This window comes from Delphinapterus leucas, chromosome 1 (genome assembly GCF_059928025.1).
Source record: "Delphinapterus leucas isolate spDelLeu-1000000601 "Yukka" chromosome 1, BTC_Dleu_Yukka2, whole genome shotgun sequence".
NCBI lineage: Eukaryota > Metazoa > Chordata > Mammalia > Artiodactyla > Monodontidae > Delphinapterus > Delphinapterus leucas.
The window spans coordinates 102,723,523-102,750,019 of NC_143129.1; the positions used below are offsets into that span (position 1 = coordinate 102,723,523).

The 26,497-nt window shown below is 35.9% G+C and overlaps 1 protein-coding gene across 7 annotated transcripts in view; it reads left to right on the forward strand.

The window, feature by feature from the left end:
* The window catches only part of FRRS1 (ferric chelate reductase 1), a 50,116-nt gene extending 24,351 nt beyond the window's left edge, over window positions 1–25,765 (forward strand). For 4 of the 7 annotated variants that reach the window (XM_022584251.2, XM_022584252.2, XM_089922603.1 and 1 more), the window contains 10 exons: window positions 5,733–5,831; window positions 6,996–7,143; window positions 15,047–15,160; window positions 16,519–16,631; window positions 18,327–18,413; window positions 22,204–22,301; window positions 22,539–22,597; window positions 23,422–23,565; window positions 24,738–24,799; window positions 24,883–25,765. In XM_022584251.2, coding sequence (XP_022439959.1) covers window positions 5,733–5,831; window positions 6,996–7,143; window positions 15,047–15,160; window positions 16,519–16,631; window positions 18,327–18,413; window positions 22,204–22,301; window positions 22,539–22,597; window positions 23,422–23,565; window positions 24,738–24,799; window positions 24,883–24,975 — 1,017 coding nt within the window. In that variant the 3' untranslated portion in view covers window positions 24,976–25,765. Of the gene's footprint in view, window positions 1–5,732; window positions 5,832–6,995; window positions 7,144–15,046; window positions 15,161–16,518; window positions 16,632–18,326; window positions 18,414–21,517; window positions 21,562–22,203; window positions 22,302–22,495; window positions 22,598–22,681; window positions 22,759–23,421; window positions 23,566–24,737; window positions 24,800–24,882 lie in introns of those variants that run through there. The other 3 variants (XM_089922724.1, XM_089922780.1, XM_089922827.1) reach the window with 3 other exon arrangements.
* The last annotated feature ends 732 nt before the right edge of the window (window positions 25,766–26,497 follow it).

Here is a 26,497-nt window from a genome sequence, read left to right on the forward strand (position 1 = left end):
CTCTCATCAATAGCAGTTTAGTTGTTTGTTCCAGAGTCAAATTATCATACTTAAGGGAGGAATGGAAAGGGAGGGCAGAGAAACTAACTTAGATTCTAAGTTTAAGCAGCTTTGAGTTGGGCAATTACATACCTCTAAGAACAAGGCTGTCCTGAGGAAAGTTAGGACATTAGGAAAGTTAGTTGTATTTTCAGTGGATTTGCCACTTTATCTGTCTACCTCTGTCTATCTCTGTGATAAACAGGAAGTGCAGTTAAGAAAAAGTTGCTCTGCATACAATCTCATGTTGTTTGTGATGTTTTTCAACTCCTAGTTTTCTCAAGTGGCCAGCAACGACAGCATGGGGTGCTCATCTTCTTGCCCCCCACCATCGGCACATTTCCCAAACAGGAAATTAAACCTGGCATGTCCAGGCATAAATGGATCCTTTACCAGGTGTACAGAAGGTAGCATTTATTTTCACCTGATTCTCCCTCTCCTTGGGTAGTGCAGAATGGATTGAAAGATTCTGTAGGTGGCAGCCTTGTGCTGTGGTGTGGAAGAGCAGAGTTCTGCATTAGCGTTCTGATTTCCCAGGGAGAGGGAAGAAGGGTGTAAAGGCCAGGACATGTGACAGTCCCGTTCCAGCAGGCTGGCTGTGGAGGGGGATGACTACAAACGGAGAAGGCTTTTTACTTCCACATTAGCAAATGCAAGGAGTCTTTTCCTGAGAGTTTTCTTCCTGTCAGGTTTTAAACTTAACATCACTTTTTAAGGAAATCATTATTTCAATAAAAGAGAAAAGGAACTCTGAGAATCTGTGATACAAGAACAAATATTTTCCTTCAAAGTGCACTCTAATCATGGTGGTCCTTGTTACGCTGGCTGCAAATATTGCAGGGAGCCAGGTGTAACTTTTTTAGGGGGATGTCATTGTAATATACGATATGACCTGTATATTTTACTATATAGTTCCAGAATGCGCTCATTATCTTTTTTCATTCAATGAAGGGTATACCTTAAACCTATGAGATAGAAGACATGTCATCGACTTCTAAAAAGAGCATATAAATTATGACTCTTTCCTTTTTAAAGTTGATTTTATGGGAAATTTTATACTTGTTCAAATGATGTTGCAATTGTTCAAAACATTTTGCCCATTTCCGTTTTGTAATTACCATCAGACCTACAGCATATCCTTTTGGGTATTCTCAATTCTGGCAAAAATGAACCTTATGCCTGAGGTGCATAAGGGGGCTGGGTTAAAAATAAAATATGACTGTAAAGCAATAAGGAAAGTTGGTGGCTTGTTGTGTGAATGGAACTGGCTCTGAAGGAAACTCTGAAGATGAATCCAACAAGGGTTAACAATGGTAGCCTTGTTGGAATAAGTGTGTAGCTTCGTTATGGTGCATGTCTAAGGTAGGGTACACATTTAGATAGGTGTTCTAGTCACTTCATTAAAAATATTCTAGTCACTTTGTAGCCAAACTTCTTGCAAAAGTATACTAACACATTTCCTTTTCTGGTCACATAAAATCCGTCAGCCAGAGGAAAAGACAGTATTGTTGCAGTGAGTGTTGTGATGAGGCGCCTGCAAGTAGACCAGTTATTTCTAAGTTGTAGGCATAGATGACACAAAAACCTTTGTCTCTAATTCAAGATATATTTATCTTACTTAGAAATCTTATGTTTCTAGTATAGTACTCATCAACAGTGTTTATAAAAAAGACTTAATTATGCAGGTGCAGTTGATTTACAGAGAAACCCTATTTGATGATTAAAATCATCTGTACACCTGTTTGCCTAAATTGGGGGGAAAATAAATCATCGTCAAAAATATTTTTGAAGTGGTTGTTTCTATTTTTGATTATTTTAAAAATCTTAGGATATTTTTGTGACCTGCTATTTCTTATCAGTATGTAATGTAAATTTAAATACTGAAGGTATCTGATGTTATGAATACTGACTAGATAAATTAAAAGCTAAATACTGACTAGATAAAAGCTAAATACTGACTAGATAAATTTAGCTAGAAAAAGCTAAATTATAGCTTTTTCAGTTTGCTTTATAAATTAATGATAGCAGTTGTTTTGGTATTAGAGCTCATCACTAAAATTGGTGAAAGTACAACTATCCATATTTTTGCTAACAGTGACTTGCTAATATCTGAATTTTAACTGAAATTCAAAGTATACACCTCTTCCTCATCTCAGAAATTTTGCTATATGAGATAGAGTATTCAAGTATATACACTATATTAGCTTCCGTTCTCTGCGTTCCCCTGCCCAGTGTCGTCTTATTCTATACATAATTTCTCAACACTCAAATTCCACAACGTTCCCAATCCTGACCTCTCTTGTGTGTGTCCAGATTGGAATTTCCAGCTGCTGGGTGGTCTCTTCCAGCTGAGTACTCTGGACAACACAGACCATCATCTGTCAAACTGAATTTATTATCTACCCTCCTGCTGTCCTTTTGTGTTTCCCATTCTTGATGATCAACAACAATAGTAAAAAAAGCAACTACTATTATCGATTTCTTTCTTCTTTTCAGATACTGTCTGGGGCAATTTAGGGACTATCTCATTCATTGCTGCCACCAACTTCTCTGGTGTTCAAGGAAACTTCGTTTGTGATTTAGATTCTTCTTTTTTATTTACCTTTCAGGTGCTTCTTTCTCTCATGCACCCCAACTTTTTGTTTTGAAAAGCCTTAAACCTACATGAAAGTTGAGAGACTAGTACAATGAACACCAGTAAGCCCTTCACCTACATTTGTTGTTTTTTCTCTCTCTCTCTCTCTCTGTATATGTGTAGATTGACTTATTCACTGTATATTAACACACATTTCTTTTCCCTGAACTATTTGAAAATTAAGTTGCAGATATCATGACATTTTAAGTCTAGTTTGCAGCATGTGTTTCCTAAGAAGGATATTCTCCTACAATTATCTATAAGATCACTATCACAATATATAATAATTTTATGCAATAGAGCCTATATTCAAATTTCCCCAATTATCCCAGTAAAGTCATATGTATATGTATATTTTAAAAATTTCTGATACAGACTAATCAGTTATCACTCAATGCATTTTATTGGTATATCTCTTTAATCTCCTTTACTTTAGAACTGTTACCCTACCTTTTTTCTTTTAGGCCAGTTGTTTTGTAGAGTGTCCCACAATTTTTACAATAGACTCAGGTTAATATGGTTTTTGACCGCATTTAAGGTAATCTCAATCCTAGCCCCAAAAGCCTTTAGTAGGTAAGGTGAAACTTTAGTAGTTATAGGAAAATGTTTTTTTCTTTAGCATAGTTTCAAAACTCTTCAAAGTCCATTTCTGGCCTTACCCTGTATATGTTTTAGCTCACAAAACTACCTGTTTCCTAAAGTTTCCCTATATTTTTTATATTTCTGTATCTTTGGTCCTAGAAGTTCCTCAGTTTGAAAAACTTTTCTCTTAATCGCAGCTCTACCTTATCCACATATATTTTTTATTCTCTAAGGCCTAGTTAATGCTATCTTTTCTGATAAGCCTTTTCAATCCTTTGGCCTTACTTAATTTGTCTTTCCATAGTACTGTGTTTAAATCTCTGTTTTATCATATTTCATGTACTATTTTAACTGTCTCCTCTATTAAAACATAGTCTTTGATTGTAAGAACTATGTTGTCATCTTTATTTCCTCCACATGATATTTTCTCATAGAGTGCATTCTAAATGCTGGAATGAGAGGAACAAACGGGGGTAAGAGGTTCTGTCCAATTCAGGGATTTGGTTGAAGCTCCTCATGTGTGTCCTTCCAATGCTCCAGATTTGGGGTTTCTACAGCTGCCTGGAGCCTAAGGTTGTCATAGCACCTTATCTTACCCTCATTGTAGAGTAGTGAGAATTGAGAGTTTCCTCTTCTCCATCCCTGTCATCCTCTCCAGTATTTGGGAGGTCTGCCTTAATGACTCAGTTGACTTCTTATCATCAGTTTGCCTCAAAATCAACCATTCTGTTATATTAAATTTTGTTTTAAATAACAAGAAAATTCCTATACCTCATTGATACCAAACATTCTAGAAAACACACATTGTTTGTTTAAATCAGAGATCAGCCAACTTTTTCTGCAGAGGTCCAGATAGCAACCACTTGGGAATTTGTGGGCCATATGGTCTCTGTTGCAGCTACTCAGTTCTGGTGTGATAGCGCTAAAGCAGCTGTAGATTATCCGTAAGTTGGTGGCTGTATTCCAATAAAACTTTATTTATAAACACTGAAATTTGGATTTAATATATTTTTACTTGTCATGAAATGTTATTCTTTTAATCAAAAAAAAACACATTTAGATATGTAAGCACCATCCTCAGCCTGTGGCCTGTACAAAAACAGGCATCAGGCTGAAGTTGGTCTGTGAGCTGTAGTGTGTAGCGGTTTAAATTATGACGACTACAAGTTTCTTATCTTGAGTTGCACTAATTCTGATTTGAATATAAGATGTGTAACAGGGAATAATTTCTTTGCTAAGGTTATGTACTTGAGAGTTAAAACTGGAACTTTTAAAAATAAATTTAAAACGTGTTAGAATATCATATTGGTATTCATAGCAAAATTTAAATCATAACTGGTTAGTCTTGGATCTTGTTTAAGGAGTTTAGTGACTAAAGCACATAAAAGACCTTGTTAGATAGTTTATGGAGAGCAGTTTAGAATAGATGAAAGAACCAAAACTATACGCAGGAATTTAAAATCCAGATTATTCTTTTGTACCGTGACTTAAATGTGCTTTAAAGATGCAGTCTGCCCTCCGATAGCCACTTTAAATAAGATTTAATTTTTAGAGCTAAGGAATGTTGGAGATTAAAGGATAGATAAAAATTAGACTGACAAAGGATGCCCCCTTGAGCTCAGATACTGTGGTCTCAATATGCAGTAGTAAATCTATTAAGTGTGTACAATATTAGCAATATTTGATTATAGTATCTTACATCTTAAAAGTTACCCCCCCAAATCCAATAGAATGCAGTGCACTTACAGTTATGAAAATTGTAGGACACATTTATTTACAAATAAATATCCAGAGCAATGTTTATGAAAACTTCAGTGAAAAAGGTAACAAAACTTTATATTTTCCCATTTGGGGAGAAAAATAGGTTATAAATACAAATAGGTTTGGATGAATATATACAAAAGCATTAACAGTGGTGTTCAATTGATGATGGGTTATGGGCATATAACCATGTTATATGTCTATTTTAATACACTGAAATTTTATTGCTTTTGCATGATAATCATTTTTAATTAATATATCAGACAGCCAATTCTTTAGAATTTGTGGTATCGTTTTAAGATTGAGTCAGTAAATTATGTTTTAAAAGCATCAAATAGTATTTGATAACATTAGGGACTTTTTTTTTGGATGCGTCGGGTCCTCGTTGTGGCTTGAAGGCTTCTCTCTGTAGTTGCAGCGTGTGGGCTTCTCTCTAGTTATGGCATGAGTGTTTTCTTTCTCTAGTTGTGGCGTGCGGGCTCCAGAGCACGTGAACTCTCTCGTTGAGGCGCACAAGCTCAGTAGTTGTGGCGCGCGGGCTTAGTTGCCCTGTGGCATGTGAGATCTTAGTTCCCTGACGAGGGATTGAACCCACATCCCCTGCATTGGAAGCCGGATTCTTTACCACTGGACCACCAGGGAAGCCCCAGGGACTTTTCTTTTTTAAAGAAATGAAATTCCCTTGAACTTTTTCTCACTTGCAATTGTTTTTCAGGGTGATGATGATGCTTATGTGTGTATTCTTGAAGATCAGACTGTGCACATACAACCTTCCCATCTGACAGGGCGAAATCACCCTGTAATGGACTCCAGGGTAGGTGTGAAAATTCTGAGAATCTCCATCTGGCCGGTCCACCTTCTGGCTATATGGCTGACAGTGGCATGGCTATGCTGCAAGATAGCTTCCAAACCTGCAGTTATAGCAGCAGAGACCAAGCAGGGGCCTGGCAGCAGGGTTCCTCTCTTACTATAATCTGGGAGAAGCCTTTCTGCGTTTTATTTTTAACATATATATATGTAAATTATATATATTTAAGGTGTACAACATGATGTTTTGATATCCTTCTACATAGTGAAATGATTACTAGAGTCAAGCTAATAAATGTATCCATTGCCTCACATAGTTACTTTTTCTTTGTGATAAGAGCACCTGAAATCTACTCTCTTAGCAAATTTCCAGTATATAGTACAGTATTAACTACAGATACTGTGCCCTTTTTCTATGCTTTAGAAAGCATAAGAAAAGTTTCTCTTTGAGGAAAAGATGAATTCTTGCTTGTGTTACTTAAATCCTTTTATTAATGCATCTTACAAAAAATATTTTATGGTTTATTAAGAGGGTCATCAGCCCCTTTTCAAAAACCTACAGACAGATTTTTAAGAGGCTTATGTAAGTGACACAGAATTTCTTGATTGGTGAGAAAGAGGTGCACATATGGTAGGTACTGGTTCAGTGCCTTGGGCAAATGTCTTAAGTGCCCGTTGTTGGCACCTTTGCCAAAGATGGCCTATTTCTGGTAGAGAAGTGTCATTTTCACATGGCAACTGACAAGCAAATGAGCTCTGATGGAGCAGTAGCTATCATCTAATGACATGTTTTGTACTCTGCATAGCTTTCTCATGGGGTTGGAACTTCTCCTCAGTTGCATGTTGCATTTTGGCCACTAGAGTATTACTTGCTAAGTGTTTCTTCAGTGTTGTTGATTGTATATTGGTGGCCAGATGAAGTTAGTACATCTGCCAAAGTTTCTAGCCTAGGTAGTAAAAATACTATCTTTGCCAAGTGGGATAAAGACAAACTGGGAGAATATGTTTCTTGTACTCTTCAAAGAGGAAGTGGGAAAACAATGATGTTGCAGACAAAACATGAACAGGGGAACTTAGGGAAAGGAAATTGAACAGGTCAGGATTTTGATCATATCTTATTTTTAGCAAATCTTTGGAAAGTGCTGAGAAGACCCATTGTATGTGTTTGCAGGATCCTCTTGAGGATATGGCTTGGAGGTTGGCGGATGGTGTTATGCAGTGTTCTTTCAGAAGAAACATTACCTTTCCTGGGGTTAAGAATAGATTTGATCTAAATGCAAGCTACTACATATTTCTAGCAGATGGTGCAGCTGATCATGGTAAGTATATTGATAAAAAACTACCTTTTAAAGTTTTTTTTCGCTCACTTTATTCCTTTCCCTCTTTTTTGGGGGAGACTATGGTAATTGCTCTTTTTTAAGATATACATTTGTGGGTAAAGAGTTATTAAACCCTCTTCCATTTTTGCCTGACAATTTGACTTTGGTTGACCTTCTAGCTTTGTTCCCCTGGAAACTAGGTAAAGGTAGTGTTTACTGGGTTATAAGGCAATCTGCTTATGATAAAAGTGATTTCTGGCTGGTAGACTGCATTTGGACCAGGAGTAAATACCTAGTAAGAAGCCATGTCTTTGGGCTTCCCTGAGTGCAGTGACATTGTTAGATCCTTTGCAGGGATGCTAGAAGCAGGACTTTGGGGTTATTGCAGGAGATATCGGCTCTTGTGGATGCCCTATCCAGTATGAATCTCATCGCCTTGGACCTGAGCTTTCTCCAGGGAGGTAGAGAGGGGTAAAGAGAATAGCTCCTGGACAGCTGAGTGAGCTTCCACAGGACCTCCCTTTGAAAAAGAATGCCTCATGGTGCCCTGCAGGTGTGCTGTGTTTCCTGTCCCACGTCCTTCTCAATCAGTCTGATGCCAAGTGTAGCCTAAGGTAGTTTTATGAGTTTGAATGTTTAGTTTATACTTAAGACTGCCCTGGTAGGTACTGCAACACATATTAATAAGAATAATTAGATTTTGTTTAAGGTCTTGGCTAATGATATTCTGAAGAACTGCAGGAAATGCCAAGGTAGTGTAATATTTAGTGACTCATCTCCCTGGAGATAATACTACCCCCAAACTTTGAGCATATGGCCTACTTTGAAAATGGTGAAAAACTGAGCATATAGAATGGAAGGATGAGGGTGAGGTAAAAGAGGAGCAGGAACAGAAATGTGGTACAGGCAGAATTGTGAAAAGCCTTGCATATTCTATCATGTGGTTTATTTTTTTATTTTTTTTGCCGGACGCGGACCTCTCACTGTTGTGGCCTCTCCCGTTGCGGAGCACAGGCTCCGGACGCGCAGGCTCAGCGGCCATGGCTCACGGGCCCAGCCGCTCCGCGGCATGTGGGATCTTCCCGGACAGGGGCACGAACCCATGTCCCCTGCATTGGCAGGCAGACTCTCAACCACTGCACCACCAGGGAAGCCCAATCATGTGGTTTATTTTTAATTGAAGTATAGTTGATTTACAATGTTGTGTTAGCTTCTGGTGTATAGCAAAGTGATTCAGATATATATATATATATATATATATATATATATATATATATATATACTTTTTCAGATTCTTTTCCATTATAGTTTGTTACAAGATATTGAATATAGTTCCCTGTGCTATGCTGTAGGACCTTGTTGTTTATCTATTTTATATATCGTAGTTTATATTCTCTCATGTGGTTTAAATTTTGTACTATAAGTAAAGTAGGGATTCAAAAGGTTTTAAAGCAGGACAAAATATCAACTCAGTGTTAGGGAAAATTTAGGAATATTTGCAGCTTTAGTTGTGGATGATATGTTTGGTTATCTTAGTCAAATCATGTATTCTTACTTGCACCAGCAACAGCAAATGTAGCTGGAAATAATTTCCTGGTTAAATGATAATAATGAACAAAAATTACTTAGTACTTAATGAGTGCCAGTTGCTGGCTCAGCACTATCATTAAGGTTTTCATTTTTATCTTCATAGAAACCTACATAAGATAAGTACTATTATTAACCTTATTTTATCTGGCAGGAAACAGGCTTAGAGAGGTTAAGTCATTTGCCCAGACAAGTAAATGGTAGAGTTGGAATTTGAACCTGAACTCTTTGACCTCAGAGCCCAAGTGTTTCACTTTCTAACATGGGAAATGTGGGAAATGAATTTTTAAGGAGAAGGTCAAATATTTGCATTTTTAAACAAATATTTCTAAAGTGCAGGTTATTGTCTTATTGTTATTATTGCAGCTGTCACTTATTGTATATTACGTATATCTCATTTATTTCTCACAGAGGCTTTGTAAATAGATAATATGTTGCCCATTGTAGAGATAAGAGAACTGGAGCCTAGAGTGGTGAAGTAACTTGTTCAAAATCAAACAAGTAGCAGAGTCAGGAATTAAACCCAACTCTGTTGCAATTACAGGAGTTGTGCCCTTTTCATCATATCAAACTGCTTCCTTTTGTGCCCAGCATGTTATAGGTGCTCCATAAATGATTACTGACTTGAATGGATGACAAATTGCTAGGAGATTTTAACAGTTTGCATTTGTACTTTAAAAAAGTTTATACTTAAAAAGTTTATACTTTAAAAGAAAAGCAGTGTCATTTAAATGGGTGAATTCTGTTGTGCAATAAATTATGTGTGGTTTTGGGTGTATGGTGATGCCAAAAATTTCTTAGGCCAGCATTGTAGAATTTGGAATGCATTTTCTGATAGAAACAATATGTTAAGTAATAGTTCTAACATTTTCCTGGAAAAACCTAGTTTGTGGACGATTCATGTACAGAATAGAGCACTGTTTTATCTCCCTTTCCTGCTGGTGTTGCTATGCTCGTGGCATGGTAGGGAGAATCTCTACCTTGTGTTTTGTGGTGTTTCCCAAAGCATGGGGCTCAAATAACCTGCTTCAGAACCATCTGGAATGACTGCTCAAAAGGCAGGTTCCCTAGCTCCATCCCACACTCACGGAATCTCTGTTGTTTGTGCTTGGAATCCGCATTTTAACAAGCATTTCAGGTAATTGTTCTGTATACTGTGGTTCAATAACTTACTGCTCTAGGACAATGTTCTTCCAACGAAGGTGTACATATTGTAAGGTAGTCCAGGGGATACAGAAAACAATACCAGAACTTTTTTCTTAGATTTATTTTATCTCACTAAAAATTTCTATTTTAATAGTGTTCATAATGTGTTAAAACAATAGTACATAAATACGTTTATTAACATAAATATACATATGTCACAGACTCATTTTTGTTTTTTTTAAATTTTAAAAATTTATTTATTTTATTTTTTTTGACCGTGTTGGGTCTTTGTTGCTGTTCCTGGGCTTTCTCTAGTTGCGGCGAGCGGGGACTACTCTTCCTTGCGGTGCGTGGGCTTCTCATTGTCGTGGCTTCTCTTGCTGTGGAGCACGGACTCTAGGCATGCGGGCTTCAGCAGTTGTGGCACGTGGGCTCAGTAGTTGGGGCTCGTGGACTCTAGAGCACAGGCTCAGTAGTTGTGGCGCTCGGGCTTAGCTGCTCCACGGCATGTGGGATCTCCCCGGACCAGGGATCGAACCTGTGTCCCCTGCGTTGGCAGGCGGATTCTTAACCACTGCATCACGAGGGAAGCCCCCCATTTTTTTTTTTAACTGGTGGAGTGCAAAGCAACAAAACAAAACCTCAAAAAAACAAATCTAAACGTTACCGCTTCAGGGAATTCACTTTCTAGTTCCCTTGTATTGGGGAACAAAGTACAGTCACCACATAAATCAACTGTCGCTTCTGATATCTAGTCATATGTATGTGGATCATTTATATGCTGCGCACTGCTTAAAAGCAGTGAGACTTTGTGAGGTTGAAACCATTTTTCAAAGCAGTCATATAATCTCTGTAACCCATGTTAATGTAGAATGAGGTCAACCTGGGCAAATCTGTTTCTCAGGTGGCATTGTTTACTGGCAGTCTGAAGGTCAGAGGGAACACCATGGTGAGTCAGATGCTTCAGATGATTCTTAAAAACTATGCCAAGCTCTGAAGGATGCTACATTATTAGTAAAAATAGAAAAATTAACTACTTTCATCATCCAAATATGCAAAAGTGATTCAGCAAGAGTGATCAAAACTAAAATACAAGGGAAATTGCTTAACATTTTCAGATTTCAGATAACTTTTCAGGTTTTCATTTTCTACTAATTTTTCATGTTACCCTTATTTTTGCTGTAAGCTAGCACATAATTATCTTTCTGTTCTTTTTCTAACTGCTGAGGTTTTTTTTCACCCTTTCACAGGTAATTTTATTCTCTTCTCTGGGTGTCAACAATGCTCATAGATTGGAATTTGAAACATTCAGAAAAGAGATACCTGAATATTGTCACATTTCTTTACATCACAATTTAATAACTATTGAACATTCATGTCTACTAAATGCAACGAACAAAACAGTATAAATTTTTACCCGACTCCCTTGTAAACAAGGCTGGTGAAATCCATTGGTGACAAATGGAATTAATGCATTACACAAAGTCAGTGAGGAAAAAAACCTTCCCTGTGAGTAAATTATTCTGTTTATAAATAAACTCTGATTTTTTTTTTCCAGCACATTTACAGACCTGATCAATGAAAAGAAACAAGATATGTATTTTCCTTTAAAAAGAAAATGTTGAGAAATGGCCCACAATGGGAGAAGTCACCTAGGAAGAGGGGTCAGAAGCAAACTAAAGATAATTGAGAGTTGAAAGTACTGTCATATTTAGTAAAACAAATTTAAAACGTTTTTCTAACTGCTGTTTTGCCCCCAGAAAGTTCACTTTATCCTATCATGAAATAAGCAGTCATGTGAAATGCTGAGTGTGTGAACGGAAAGATAGAACTCACTTGGGTGAATAAGTAATTCCCAATTTGGAAATCTACCAATTTAAATAATTAATGAAGTAGAGACCCTGTTATCACATGACCTGTTATTTTGACAATTTAGGAATAATACTGTAGAGCCGTGTACTACACATGAACCCAACGTTCCTTAGAGCATAACGCCTAAATTATAATGGAGCCATACAGTGGAACTTCAAAATTATGATGGACTTCTGCTTTAATGAAGGTTAAGTTCATCTTAGCCCATGGCTCCATGGTGAATCAGAGTTTAAAAACACTTTTCTTCCAACTTGACTCTCAGGCTGTTAGGAATGTGGTCTGGTTTTTATCGCTACCACTCTACTAATGCAGTATTTTTATATTCTTCAGTGTGTTTCTTGTCATTTTCAATAGTTTTTTTCATTCTTTTCTTTTTGACATTTTTGTAGCTTCTGATAGTTATTGTCTCTTTCTTCTTGACACAGGTCTCTAGGTGTTCACGATATAAAACTCTTCTCGTTTTCTGCTTTATCTCGGATCTTCTCTGTAATAACAAGCCATGATATAATAGTTCACCAAATGAATAACCCGGTGTCCAAACACCAGTTTTTGAATAGTCCATTTTATCTCTACTGTTTCAAAAGCCTTTTTATTATACACTAAAAATCTTTCAGTAAATCAAATTGTTTATAGTTTATTCTTCCAGTGATCTGTTTGTCTATTACTGCACTGGTTGAAATTACTATAGATTAATAATAGGTTGTGAATTTTGATAAAGCATGACACCTCTCCTAGCCTTCTTTTTCAGGAATTCAGGAATTCTTGCCTCTTCCTTGTGTATCGGCTCTTCTAGATAAAATTCAGAAATGATTTATCAAATTTCATTAAAAATCCTATTGGAGTTATGACTGGAATTGAAATGAAATTTTAGATTAATTTGTGGAATAATCAATGTCCTTGAGTCTTCCTATCCAGGAGTATATTGGGATATTTCATTTATTCAGATCCTGTGGTTTTCTTCATATCTTCCTGTAGGGCTTATTTATTTATGTTACTTTGTTCCTATGTATTTTATAGATTTCTAATTACAAACTATTGTGAATGGGATTATTTTTTCTTACATTTTCTAAATTTGTTGGTGTATAGGAAAGTTATTGATCTTTGAATGCTTATCTTGAATGTAGCCACCTAGTTTTCCAGTTGATGGTCTTGGATTTTCTAGATGAAACATCATATCTTGTGCAAATAATGACAGGCATAGTAGCCCTCATTTTATTTCTTTCCTTGTCTCACTGCATTGCTTACTTCTCCCAGAAAAATGTGGAATGGCAGTGGTGATATGGTAAGTATTCTTATCCCTGATTTTGATGGGAATGCTTCTGATATTCACTGTCGTGTTTTTCTGGTGGATATATTTTATTGTGTTTAGGAAATATTCTGTTCCTAATGTTACAAAGAGTTCATGTCATGGATGTGTGCTGAAGTTTATCATTACTTTTGTAGATTTCTGAATGGTGAACAATCCTCACTTTCCTGGGATGAAAGTCATGTCTTATTATTCTTATTATTGCATAATTGATTTAATTCACCAATATTTTATTTAAGCTTTTCACATCTATATTCATAAATGATTTTGGTGTATGGTCATAGGATTCTGTGTGTTTGTGTGTGTGTGCATGTTGGCCTCATTTTGGTTTCAGTGTTATGATAATCTCATAAAAAGAACTCAAGAAGAGTTTAAATAAATATGAATTTTTAAAGTTAAAAAATTTTTTAAATGGTATGATAGAACTCATCCACATAACAGCTTGAGACTTTAGGGATGGAAATATTTGACTCATAAAATAAATTTTTATTGTTATAATTCTCCAGAGTTACTACTACTTTGATCAATTTTTGTAATTCTAGATTTCCTCAGAAATTCATCCATTTTATTTAGATTTTGAAATATTTTTGGCTGACTTAAAGTTGTATATAGCATTTTCACATAATTTTAAAGAATATGTTCGATATCAGCAGCTATGTCACTGTTTTCATTTCTAATATTGTTTGTGATATTTCTTTTTATCTTGTGGTCAGATTGTCAAAAAATCAATCGATTTTATTGGCCTTTTACAGCATTGATTTTTCTCATTTTTAGACTTACTGGTTTGTTAATTTCTACCTTTATTTTTAATCAATCCTCCTTTTTGGTTTTCTGGGTTATGTTTTGTTTTAAACACATCTTGACTTAAATGATTATTTCAATACTTTAAAGTCTTTTAATATTTTTTTAAGGAAATGCTTTTAAGATGATTAAAAACTTCTTTTGAATAGTACCTTAATTACATCACATGTGTTTTGCTATGAAGTGCCTTCAATGTTATTCGTTTTAAGAAGACTTGTGATTTAAGTTTTGATTTCCTATTTAACCCAAGGGTTATTTAGAAGAGGAGTTTCTTTTTTTTTTTTGCGGTACGCGGGCCTCTCACTGTTGTGGCCTCTCCCGTTGTGGAGCACAGGCTCCGGACGCGCAGACCCAGCGGCCATGGCTCACGGGCCCAGCTGCTCCACGGCATGTGGCATCTTCCCGGACCGGGGCACGAACCCATGTCCCCTGCATCGGCAGGCGGACTCTCAACCACTGCGCCACCAGGGAAGCCCTAGAAGAGGAGTTTCTTAAATATCTAGCTGGACCATTTTTTCCTAGCTTTCTGTTGTTAATTTGTTTCATTTTAGATAGATAATATAACCTATATAAATATTTCTTTTTGGAAATCATTGAGGTGTAGTCTGTGGTCTAACACTTATTTGTTTGAAACAAAGATTCATACATATCTCATATCAAATTTCTTAATTATTTTTATTCTTTTTGACACTTGCATTGTATTCTAAAAACAATGTATTTTCCATAATTTATTTACTCATTCTTCTAATGATGGACATTTAGCTTGTTTAAATTTTTTTTAGCCAGTGTAAAAAGAAAGTATCTATTAACATGCTTATAGATATACCTTTGGTTAAAAATATACCTTTGGTAAATATTTCTGTAAGATAGATCCCCAGAATTAACACACACCCATACATACCCATATACACAGACTAATTGGAATAATTCTATACATGCACAGATTTAATTTTATACATAATGAATATTATTATATTATATACTAATACTACATATATTTATATTATATTAATACATGTGTATTAATATAATATCAATATATAATAGTATATATATATCATGTCTATTGAAATTTATTTATTTTTTATTACCTTAAGAAATTTTGTTTCCATGCCATGCCATTGTCTCTCCATTCCTTCTCTCCTGAGAAAGTAATTCGTCTTCTTCTTTTTTTTTGTTTTTAAATTTCAGGTCGGATTCATAAGCATTCTCAGCAACCTTTGATTACATATGACAAATACAATGTGACAGGCTATCCAGAGAACGTAGGAGGATCCCATTCTTTACTCCTTCTGAAGGTTCATGGTAAGTTACATGTGTAATATCATTACTGCTTTGTGGAATATACTTAACTTTGTGGAATAAATTTAGTGCTGGCTAGATTGAGAATGGTACCAGGCATAATTTAGCAAATGTTCATAAATCAATAACATTTGTAGGTAGCATAAACAATAACATTTGCAGGTAGCATTATCTATTTTAATGTTTGATAATTTTTATTAAAAATGAAGAGTAGGGATAATTCAGTGGTTTTAACCCTAACTGCACATTAAAATCACCAGAGGAGCTTTTAAGACATCTGTAATTTTAAAAAAGTACGATAGTCATCTCTAATTGCAGCCAGGATTAAGTATCATTGGGTTAATTAATTTAATTTTTATGAGACATTAATTATACCATTTATTAAAAATTGCTAATAAAAGAGTGGTTTATGATTGTGATTGTTTAATTATAATAGTAGTTTGGTTTCAAAAATACAATTTTTTTGTTGAAGAACTGATCAATGTACAAGTATTTGAGGGTATACAAAGAACTCAGTGCTATACTTAGGTATTATATACTTAAAGTGATGAAGGGAACCAAGTTGGAAGAGCAGTAGCCTAGAAATAAGGCTCTGATGTACTCTGGTTCTACAAGTGAAAGTTGATTCCATTTGAAAAGTAGTTCAGTTGATTATTGAAAAACGGGATTGAAAAATAGGGAAATAGTGTAAGTGTATACTATACTATACTATTGTAATGTATTAATATTGGTGGGAACTTTCCTTAATTGGTATATTTCCTTTATATTCTCCAGAGTTATCCATTCTAGTGAGAGTTTCAATAAAGCTTGAAGCTATCTTTATTGTTGATATTTTGCTTCTACCAGTAGCTCTAGTTGAACAGTAATTGGATTCAGAAATAATGTGCCTATTTGTTTTCCATTATTTTTTGGAGTGAAATGTGAGAAGATTCTGAGATAAGTTCAGAAAGGCTGTATAACTTCAGACAGTATAATGATTAAGAGCACAGTTGTTCAAACCAGCCTGGGTTCAAATTCCAACTCAGTAACCTTGGGCAAGTTACTTAACTTCTCTGTGCTTTCCTTCTCCATACAGCAAAACTGGAATAATAATTATACTTTATAGGAATTGTTGTAAAGATCAATTAGATTAATACACATAAAGCACTCGGAGACAGTGCTTGGCATGAAATAAGAGCTTTGGAAGTGTTAGCTATTAGAAGTAGTAGTGGTGGTGGTAAAAGCATTGATATTTAGGTTATGTTTATGTCAGCTGAATGTATTTTTGTTGGCTATTTACATTTTCTACGCATTTGGCTTGGTCATTTAAGAGACAGCTTAATTAGACTGTGTTGTCAACCGTTGCATTTTCTCACCTGTAGGTGCCTTAATGTTTGTGGCATGGATGACTACAGTTAGCGTAGGTGTACTGATTGCCCGGTTCTTCAAACCTGTTTGGTTAAAGGCTTTATTTGGTGATGCAGCTTGGTTTCAGGTAGGTAGAGAAAAAGGTTAATGCAATTTCCATATTATTTGAACATTGCAACATGAAAACACATGAAGTAAGCGGATTTTTTTTGTTGTTTATGTATGGTTATAGTTGTAATTTTGGAATCCTCATAATTTCTTTTTGCTCTTTGGTTTCCTAACCAACTGAGAATAGACACAAGGTACTTGATGGAAAAAAAAATAAAGACAGCTCTATGAAGGGCCAGGCTGGATTGGAGAATGTATCAGTGCCATGTGCGTTTCTTTGGAACATGGATTTTGGGACCCAAACGATCTTGAGTTACATGTCTAGTTGCAGAAGAAGAGACTAGAAGAACATTTACCCACTGCACTGAGTACAGATGGGTTGAGGAGGGCAGCAGAGAAGAAGAAAGAAATAGTGGGTGCTTACTATGTTGCAAAGCAGTGGTCTGTCCTCTGGTTGATGGGCCAGTGAATGTTAGGCCGTCCCTAGCTCACCAGTCAAGATCATGTATCTCCTGTGTGGATGGGAAGAGAAATTAAAAGTGTCCTTTTTAATGCTGTCCCTTCCCGTGGGATGAGGAGGCAGTCTTTTAATATAAACATGAGCAAGAGTCAATAAATACCCCTCGAGACAAAACAAAACAAACCTTTATCTTTCATTTGTCATGGAGTACAGATATTTGCACATATAGTGGAAGATCAATGACTATGTGTTGAGATAGAATGTACATGTCTGCTTATACAAAAAAATACTGCTTATTGGAACAGTTTTGACTTTATAAGAGGTATTCTTGAAACTTTATATAAATTTGTAGCTTTTAAGATTTACCGTATCTAAAATTGTTTCTCGCTTTTGGCTGGCAGTGTTAATCTGTTCTATTTGTTCTCAGTAATGACTGCTACATCCTTGCTCCTGTCTCTGCCTTTGATTGCTCTCTCTCTCTCTCTCCCCTCTTCTCATGTGGATATTCCCAACTGGAAAACTCTTTATGTCTCCTCTTTACCAATTCAAACCCTCCACTGTCTTTAAAACTATGGTGTCTATATGTATATCGGGTGACTATATGTTCTACTTTCTGCTGATGTGTGTATATATATATATGCACACACACCCCATATATGTCTGTGTGTGTGTGTGTGTGTGTGTGTATCTATCTATCTGTGTATATAGTGATTATATGTCCTACATTCTCTGGGATAGTTTTTGTTTGCACCAGTTATCCTCACATAATCAACTAACAGTGCCCATTTTCACTCTCGGTATTCTCCTCATTTGGATAATGAATTACACATTTCAAATATGTTCTCTTATCTGCTCAATTAAATCCCAGACTCCCCAGGAAACAGTACTTTCTGTTTCCTTGCAGTTTCATTGCATCCAAGCACTGTGCTTGGTGGTGGAACTTAATAAATGTGTTTGGAAGAAAATGATGGACTTGGCAAGTAAGTGCTCTGTGTGTGTGAAATATCCATTCCTGCTGTTCTGGGCAGGTGAATTCTTGGCAGATGCTTTAGAATGATGAGGTTGGCAGCTTAGGCTTTTCTTTAAAGTTCAGTGGAATAGTAAGATTTTTGTTTTTAACTGACCACAAATTGTGGCTAGGTGTCAATTGAATGCATGCCTTCTGTGAATCTCATCCCATGACCTTCATAGTGACGTCAACTCCTTTCTCTTATGTAGTTAACTCTCTTCTCATTTGTGATTTCATCCTTGCAGGTACATCGAATGCTCATGCTTACTACTTCTGCCCTCACTTTCATTGCTTTTCTTCTGCCTTTTATTTACAGAGGAGGCTGGAATTGGGTAAGTAGATCTTAAAAAGTATGTTTTTATTCTATTTATATGTTTAAAATTCATTTTGGTGCCAAAGGAGATTGCTGTTTTATTCTCAGATGATGGGTAAAAAGATATTTCTGCATGTATCCCTCTTTCCTTCCTTTTTGAATTATCTGATGACTATTTCACATGGTTGGTGGTCAGGGATGAAGTGAGAATGTAAGTGCAGATTACTTGGTAATGGAATGTATTTTTAGACTGCCTCAAATTTTAAATATACACTATATAGCTTTAATAAATTTTCTTGCTATAGAATGGTACAAATTGAAAGCATTATATCTGAGGAACATGAACACTGTAAGTGGTTTTCTCTAACTAATACTATGACTATCACTAAGCTAACATTAGTTGCATTCCTACTGAACAAACTGTGCTAAGTGCTTTACATGTGTTATCAAATTTAAACCTCAAATGAAGTTGTTATTGATAATAATCCCATGTCACAAATGAAGAAACTGAGGCTTATTCTCAAATGTGTATCTCCAGCTTGGACCTCTACCCTGGTTGAGACTCACACAAACAGCTTTCTACTCAGGAACTCAACTTGCATGTCTAAGGCACCTCAAACGGAGTTCCTGACCTCTCCTCCCAATCTTGCTCCATGTGCTGCCATCCCCATATTAGTTGTTTGCAGTTCCCTTCTTAGGCCAAAACATTGGAATTATTCTTCACTTTGCTCTCACGCCCCATGTCAAATCCATCAGGAAATCCTATTGGCTTTACACGTCAAAAACAACACTTTTCACCATCACTGGCACTACTATGTGGCTTCGAGCCACCATCATCTTTTGCCTGGACTTTTTTGCAATCGGCACCTAATTGGTCTCTCTACTTCAACCCTTGCTCGTGTACAATCTGTTTTCAACCAAGAAGCAGAGTGATTTTTAAAAAATGTAAATCAGATGATGTCATTCCTGTGCCCCAAACTGGTTTCTCTAATGCCTCTCAGTTTTTATCAAAGTTAAAACCAAAGTCCTCCATGATTGGCTCCCAGTTACTCTCTGAATTGATCTGCTCTTTTCCTCATCCAATAGCTCATTTCATTTCACACTGGGCTAATGCTAGGTATGCTCCTGCTTTATAGTCTTTTTTTTTTAATTAATTAATTTATTTATTCTGCTTTATAGTCTTTGCAAAGATTCTTCCTTCTGCCTTGGTCATGCCTCCTCTACTCCCTCACCTTCTTCAAGTCTTTGCTCAAATAATAGCTTCTCAGAGAGCCCTGCTCTGCTTCATTTTTTTTCCTGAAGCAATCTTTACCTTATGTCGTTTCAGATAATTTACTTAAATATTATATCTTTTCTTTGTCCGTCTTCTCACACTAGTATGTGAACTCCATGAGAAGACAGGATATTTACTGGTATGTTTGCTACTGTATCTCTAACACCCAGAACAGATTCTGGTACATGAGATATTCAGTAGATATTTATGGAATGAATGAATGAGGCTTATTGAGAATTGGAGATGTACCTAAGGTCAGAGCCTGTGCTTCCATTATACTCTTCTAGTTTAAGAGCCAGTCAGAATTTGATATTAAAATTTAATATTTCAGTTTGGGCTGTTGCTACAAGGGCTAAGATTGATGACTCTTGGGTCACAATATTATTAGGAAACCTCTTTTCTGCTTTTTAGGTAGTTTATAGATTGATCAACCTATTTTTTTAAAAAAAATTTTATTGGGGTATAATTGGTTTATAATGTTGTGTTAGTTTCAGGTGTACAGCAAATTGAATCTGTTACACATAAGCATATATCCACTCTTTTTTAGATTCTTTTCCCATATAGGCCATTACAGAGTACTGAGTAGAGTTCCCTGTGCTCTACAGTAGATCCTTATTAGTTATTTATTTTATATATAGTAGTGTGTATATGTCAATCCCAATCTTCCAGTTTACCCCTCTTCCCCCACCCCCTGGTAACTGTAAGTTTAACTTCTACATCTGTAACTCTATTTCTGTTTTGTAGATAAGTTCATCTGTACCCCTTTTTTTAGATTCCGCATATAAGCAATATCATATGATATTTGTCTTTCTCTGACTTATTTCACTAAGTATGACAATCTCTAGGTCCATCCATGTTGCTGCAAATGGTGTTATTTCATTCTTTTTTATGGCCGAGTAATATTCCGTTGTATATATGTACCACATCTTCTTTATCCGTTCCTCTGTTGATGGACATTTAGATTAGATTCCATGTCCTGGCTATTGTAAATAGTGCTGCTATGAACACTGAGGTGTATGTATCTTTTCGAATTATGGTGTTCTCTGGATATATGCCCAGGAGTGAGATTGCTGGATGGTATGGTAGCTCTATTGTCAGTTTTTTAAGGAACCTCCATGGTCAACCTAATTTTTTTTAAAGGAAATTATGAAGATTTTCTGATATGACTCAAGATATTGAAACTTTATTTTATCCAGGTACTTGGACAAGCGTAATACTTATTTTGTAAACTTTGTAGTTTGTAGTCTTTGCAGTTTATGACTATGGTAGTAAAAAGGTTAAGAGCACAGTTGTACAGCCAGACTGCTTGGATTCAAATTCTCATGTCATCATTTATTACTTGGGACACCCTGGGCAAGTTGCTTAACTTCTCTGTCCCTCGGTTTACTCAAGTGGGGATAGTAGAGTATCTACCTTATAGGCTTTCTGAGGGTTGAGAGTTAATTAACTGAAAGCACTTAGGATAGTCCCAGCACATTCTAAATATATAAGAATTTTGTTGCTGCTGTTACTGTTTTTTATTAGAGAGAGGCACTTTCCATCTCCAGGGTCCAGGTTATAACTTATCTGTGTATAACTGAGTCCATGACTTGAAAGTTTTATAGTGCTCTTCTGTCAACTTTTAGTTCCTAATTTGCAAAATCTTCCTATCTTGGCTTGGAAACCACTATGTCCTTGTTCTAGATCACAGGTTTTAGAGCCTTCCCAAGCATGGGAGTCAGTGACAACAGACTGTGATATCCCTCTATTTAAACGTGTAACATATTAGAGCATCTTCTTAATTCTTCTCTTAAGTTTTTAAATGAAATAATTGTGCACAGTGGTCTAATCCAACTGTCTGCTGTTTTCAGCAGGCACACATCACTGAGGGAGGAGTGTAGCCGAAACTGTTGAGGTATTGTGTTGATGATTTTTCTTGGCTTAGACCTTCGTTCTGAACAGAGGAGATGAGATTTTAATACAGTGGTTGTGCAGGTTGTTCTCTTGATCAGCAAACATTTATTGAGTGACTAAGGCTCTGTTAAGCATATGGGTTACAAGGAATCAAGTAGAACCTTCAGCTCCAGGAAACATAGAGGTCTGAACAAGTAATTAAAATACACTGGGTTGATTGTTCCTGACATGCAGATACTAACTAGTCCTAGGTGGGCTTCAGATGGCTGTGCTGGTGTTGGTGGTCATCTAACATCCTGGTGGGAAGAGGCAGCATTCTGTGCATGGATTCTACCACAACCATTTACACACTGTGTGGCCTTGGATGCATTACTTGATATCTCTGAGCCTCAGTTCCCCCATTGTAGAAGTGGGATATTGATAACTAACTGTCAAGCATCATAGTGAACATTAGTGATAATGTGTATAAAGTATGTGCCTGGTATAGACACTCAGTGAATGGTGCCTGTTATTATAACTATCATTATTAGATGTTTAAAGCTACAGAAAAACGCTAAGAATACATCTGTGTGTATTATTTTTAACCTGAGGGTTTAATCGATGGGCAAGATTGAGACCATTAAAATGATATAACTTTGTTCAGCATGCAGGTTATCACCCATACCTTGGTTGTATAGTGATGATTTTAGCAGTTCTTCAGCTTCTTTCGGCAGCCTTCAGACCACCTTTACATGACCCAAGGTACTTAAGTCTTTATTTATAAATGCTTTTAATGTAGATGTCATTAGTTGGGAAACCAATTCCTTTTTTGCATCTTATAAAATTCAGTGATAAATTATACTTACTTTAAAAGGATTTAAAATGTATTTCAGATATCTAATTCCTAGGCAATAGGGAAATTACATGCTTTTTATTCTCTTGGGAATTAATTGTAGTTCCATCACTTTCAAGAATACTGACTGGTTCTTTATTTGGTAGAAGGCAAATGTTTAAGTGGACTCATTGGAGTATGGGAACAGCTGCTAGAATAATAGCAGGTAAGTAATTGTGATGCTACTTATTCATATATAATTGCAGGTTGTTTATATTGCAAGTTGTAATTTGGCTTAAATGATTTTTAGATGCATTAGTAATTGGAGTAATTTGCTGTTGAGGAGAAATCAGTCAAACATTGAAATCCAGAAAGTAATTTCTAGAGGTAACTATTTAAGCCATTTCTTCAGTTTCAAGGTTTTTAAAATGACTTTAAAACTCTCCTTTTGAGACGTTTTTTTAGCATTTGCCTTTGCCAACAGAATAAGCTATGCTGATGACCAAACATTTAAGCAGCTCAACTTGAGGGTCAGTCGTGGGTTGGGCTGAAGTGGGCTACAGGGTCCCAGCCCTCTGTCTCCAGGTTTTCTCCATGGGGATGGTACCTTCCAGGGAAAGGTGTTTTTCAAAAGTCAAGTATGATTATCCAGTGTACTTTGATGCTTTATGTAATAAATACCTAAGCTGACACCTCCTACCCTCACATTTCTACAGTCTATAGAAATTCGTGGAAGGGGAGGTATAATCAGAAATGGTTCCCCTACATTTCTCCCTTCCTACATTGCAGACTTAAAACATTTTGAAAAATTTGGGTACCTCTTTTTTAACAATTGGTAGATTGTAATTATAATTTCCCATCTTAGCCTTTCTGGTGTTAAAATAAAAAAAAAGACTAAATTAACTATTTGGTCTTAAATATTAATCTAATTGATATCATAAACTCTTCTAGTATATTTTACTTGATATAATTAGCACACATGCATACATGCATACACAGTTACCTCTTGAATTGCATTTGAGTATATGTATTTATTCCTTATGAATGTAGTGGCAACAATGTTCCTGGGAATGGATTTACCAGGATTGAATCTTCCTGGGCCATGGAAAACCTATGCAATGATTGGATTTGTAGCCTGGCATGTTGGGACAGAGATTGTTCTGGAGGTACACACTTACCGACTCTCTAGAAAAGGTAACCTGTTGAAAGAGCAGTGTTATGTAGAATCACTTTTATACAAACTGTTGGAATATAATTAGTTTCTTGACACTAATGGTTGACCCTTACATGGTAGCTTACTAAAAGTTTCTCTTTTGATTACTCAGTCTGTGGTAAAAATAGTGGAAAATTTCTGCATTTGTTTTTTATGTTCATTAGTATTAGAATCAGTGAGTAAAATGCAAGGGAAAGAGGTTTTAGGGAAGAGGCCTTCTTTGTAGGTACTTTTTACTTTTCATGCTGGTCTGACTTGGGGCTAGAATGCACTGAGAGCCCTGAATGCCTGGAGCTGAGAGACCCCTGAGATGGAGGAAGAAGAGATGCCCATGGTCAACACAGGGCAAAGCTGCAAACAAATTTTACCTATTTGACAAACTTCCTGTGTGCTGTCACTTAGGTTGCCCTATACATCATATGTAGCTAGCTAACCAGCGCGCTAGATAGGAAGGATTTATTTTGCCGGTGCTCTCTAGTGGCAAGGTCTGTTTTGGTCTCACCTCTAGGCAGGGTAAGATACCTGTAGCCATTAGAAGAGATTAGTAGAGAATCAGTGATATTTTAGCTTGATTTCTAGTCTGTCTTTTGTGTCCTATCTAGTTCTCAGCCCCTCAAATAAGTAAAGGTGGCCTTCTAAAAACAAAACCTGTTTGTTGTCTAGTGTGTGTGCTGTGAATCTAGGCGCCTGGGCAGCTTTTAGGAACTGAGTACTAAATATCTGTCCTACCATGTTTTGGTTCTTGATAGGGTCACATACATAGGGTTTGAGTCTTTTTTTTGATGTTTTTAATTGAAGTATAGTTGATTTACAATATTGTATGGGTTTTGAGTCTTAAAGGACTTTTGATCGCTAGATTATGGCTTGCTATTTAAAATACATATGTGCTTAAAACTTGGATTGTTAGGAGTTTGGTATGGTGTTTATTGACTAGGAGAAAGTCTTTTAACAAATGTATGCTGTAGCCAGCTTGACTTAATTTGTGAGAGCCTTAAGTATTCAAGAAGTTTGCAACATTTGGTCACTTGAAATGGGAGAATGAACATCCTGGAAATCAGCAAACGCTACAAATCAGGTTTTTTTCTTTTTTTTTGAGAATTAGTTTATCTGCATACCCACTGGCCTTACAAACTTATGTTCTTATTCTTGACAGATGAAATATTGGATGATGATAGAATTCAGATCCTCCAGTCATTTACTGCAGCTGAAGCAGAAGTAAGTCTTTTTTTCTTCTTTATTGACACAAACCTTAATGATAGTTATTCTTTTTGTTTCATATCTCAATTTTTTTCTTTCAGGGTTATGCTTTTAAAAAGGCAGTGTTAGCAATTTACGTCTGTGGGAATTTGACTTTTCTCACTATGTTCTTATCTGCAATCAACCATCTATGAGCGAGCGAAGACCTTGGCTTTTGCAGACCAGGTGATAATTATCATCAAGCCAAAAAACTTGATGCCTGTATCGACTGGAGCGTATTCATGACTTCTAATTAGGAAGACCAGGCCATGTCTGTAGAGAAATTCAGAAGTCTGGCCTTTAGAGATCAACATTCACTAGGGTCCTATGGGCTACAAACTGATGTCAAGCTTTTACGTATTATTCTGAGTCTTAAAGGGAAGATTGTACTTGAGGAGAAATGACTCAAATATTTTTTATGCTGAAGTTTTAAGAATGTTAGCATGTAAGAAAATAACTGTTTGGAAAAACATAAAAGATGTCATAGGATAAAATGCAGATAGTATTAAGGTAAATATATTTTGGACTATAAAGGTGCTGTGGTACTTTAAAGAAAACATTAATTTTTACTAGTTTATCTGAATGGTCTTTTTTTAGGATTTTTGTCCCCTTACCCCCTTTCTTAAAAATTTTTTGGAAACACGTTTTTCAGTCCAGTGTTTTGGACATATCCTTTGTTTCATGTATTTTGTTACTTCCCTGGTAAAGGTGAAAGTAGGGCTAACACCATTTCATTAACATTTAAATATATTATTAATATTATAATTTCTTTCTTAGCAGTGAAATGCAAGTGTGCATCTTCTGATTAAGAGTGTCTTTATATATTCAGCTACAGAGCTAAAATGGCATTCTATATGCTAATTGTTTTGACTCTGAGGTTGTCTTAGCCTTTGGAGATTGTAGACTTGCATTTCAAAATTAATAAAATTCACTCTTGTGAACATATTTAAGAGTTATTCTTTGTCCTTGTGGTAATAAAATAATATGGGTGGTACTATTTTGTTAGAAGATCCTGATGCTATAATGAATTAGAATTATCAATGTTATTTCCCTTCCGGTTCCAATAATTTCTATTTTATGACTGGGTCTCATGTTTGCTATGAGGACTTCTAGCCAGTGGGTGGCGCCATAATACTACTGCTTTGTTACTGTTCACTTGTGCTGATTCATTTTTAGTACTTAGATAATATCTTGGGATGGCATTTCTCTTAAAATTCACCAACTCTTAATATTTATTTGAAAAATTTCTGTCTTTTTCTCTTTTCCTAACAGTTATAGGTTACAAACTGAAATTAGGGACCAATGTTGTTATTTTCTGGTTTCAGTTCTATTTGTTTTCTAACCATGATTGTTTATAACCGTTGTTTGATACTTCCCTTTACATTCCCGTGACCTTGTAACAAATGAACATAACTATCTTAGGCAGAGGAAACAAGCAAAACTCTACATTCTTAAAATAAAAAGTTTAGGGAGGCATATTTTACTTTTTTATGTGTTCTTTCTGATTGGTCCAAGGACTTAAATTCTATCTGGCATAAATAATAGCCTCAGCGATGTATCTTACATCTTTCACTGGGTAAAATGATATGTTTTTGTTCTTTATACAGGTGTTTATCATAAGTAGCTTAGGGTTTGAGATGTGAACTTTCCGTGTTTATGTTCTATAAGTGCCAGGCT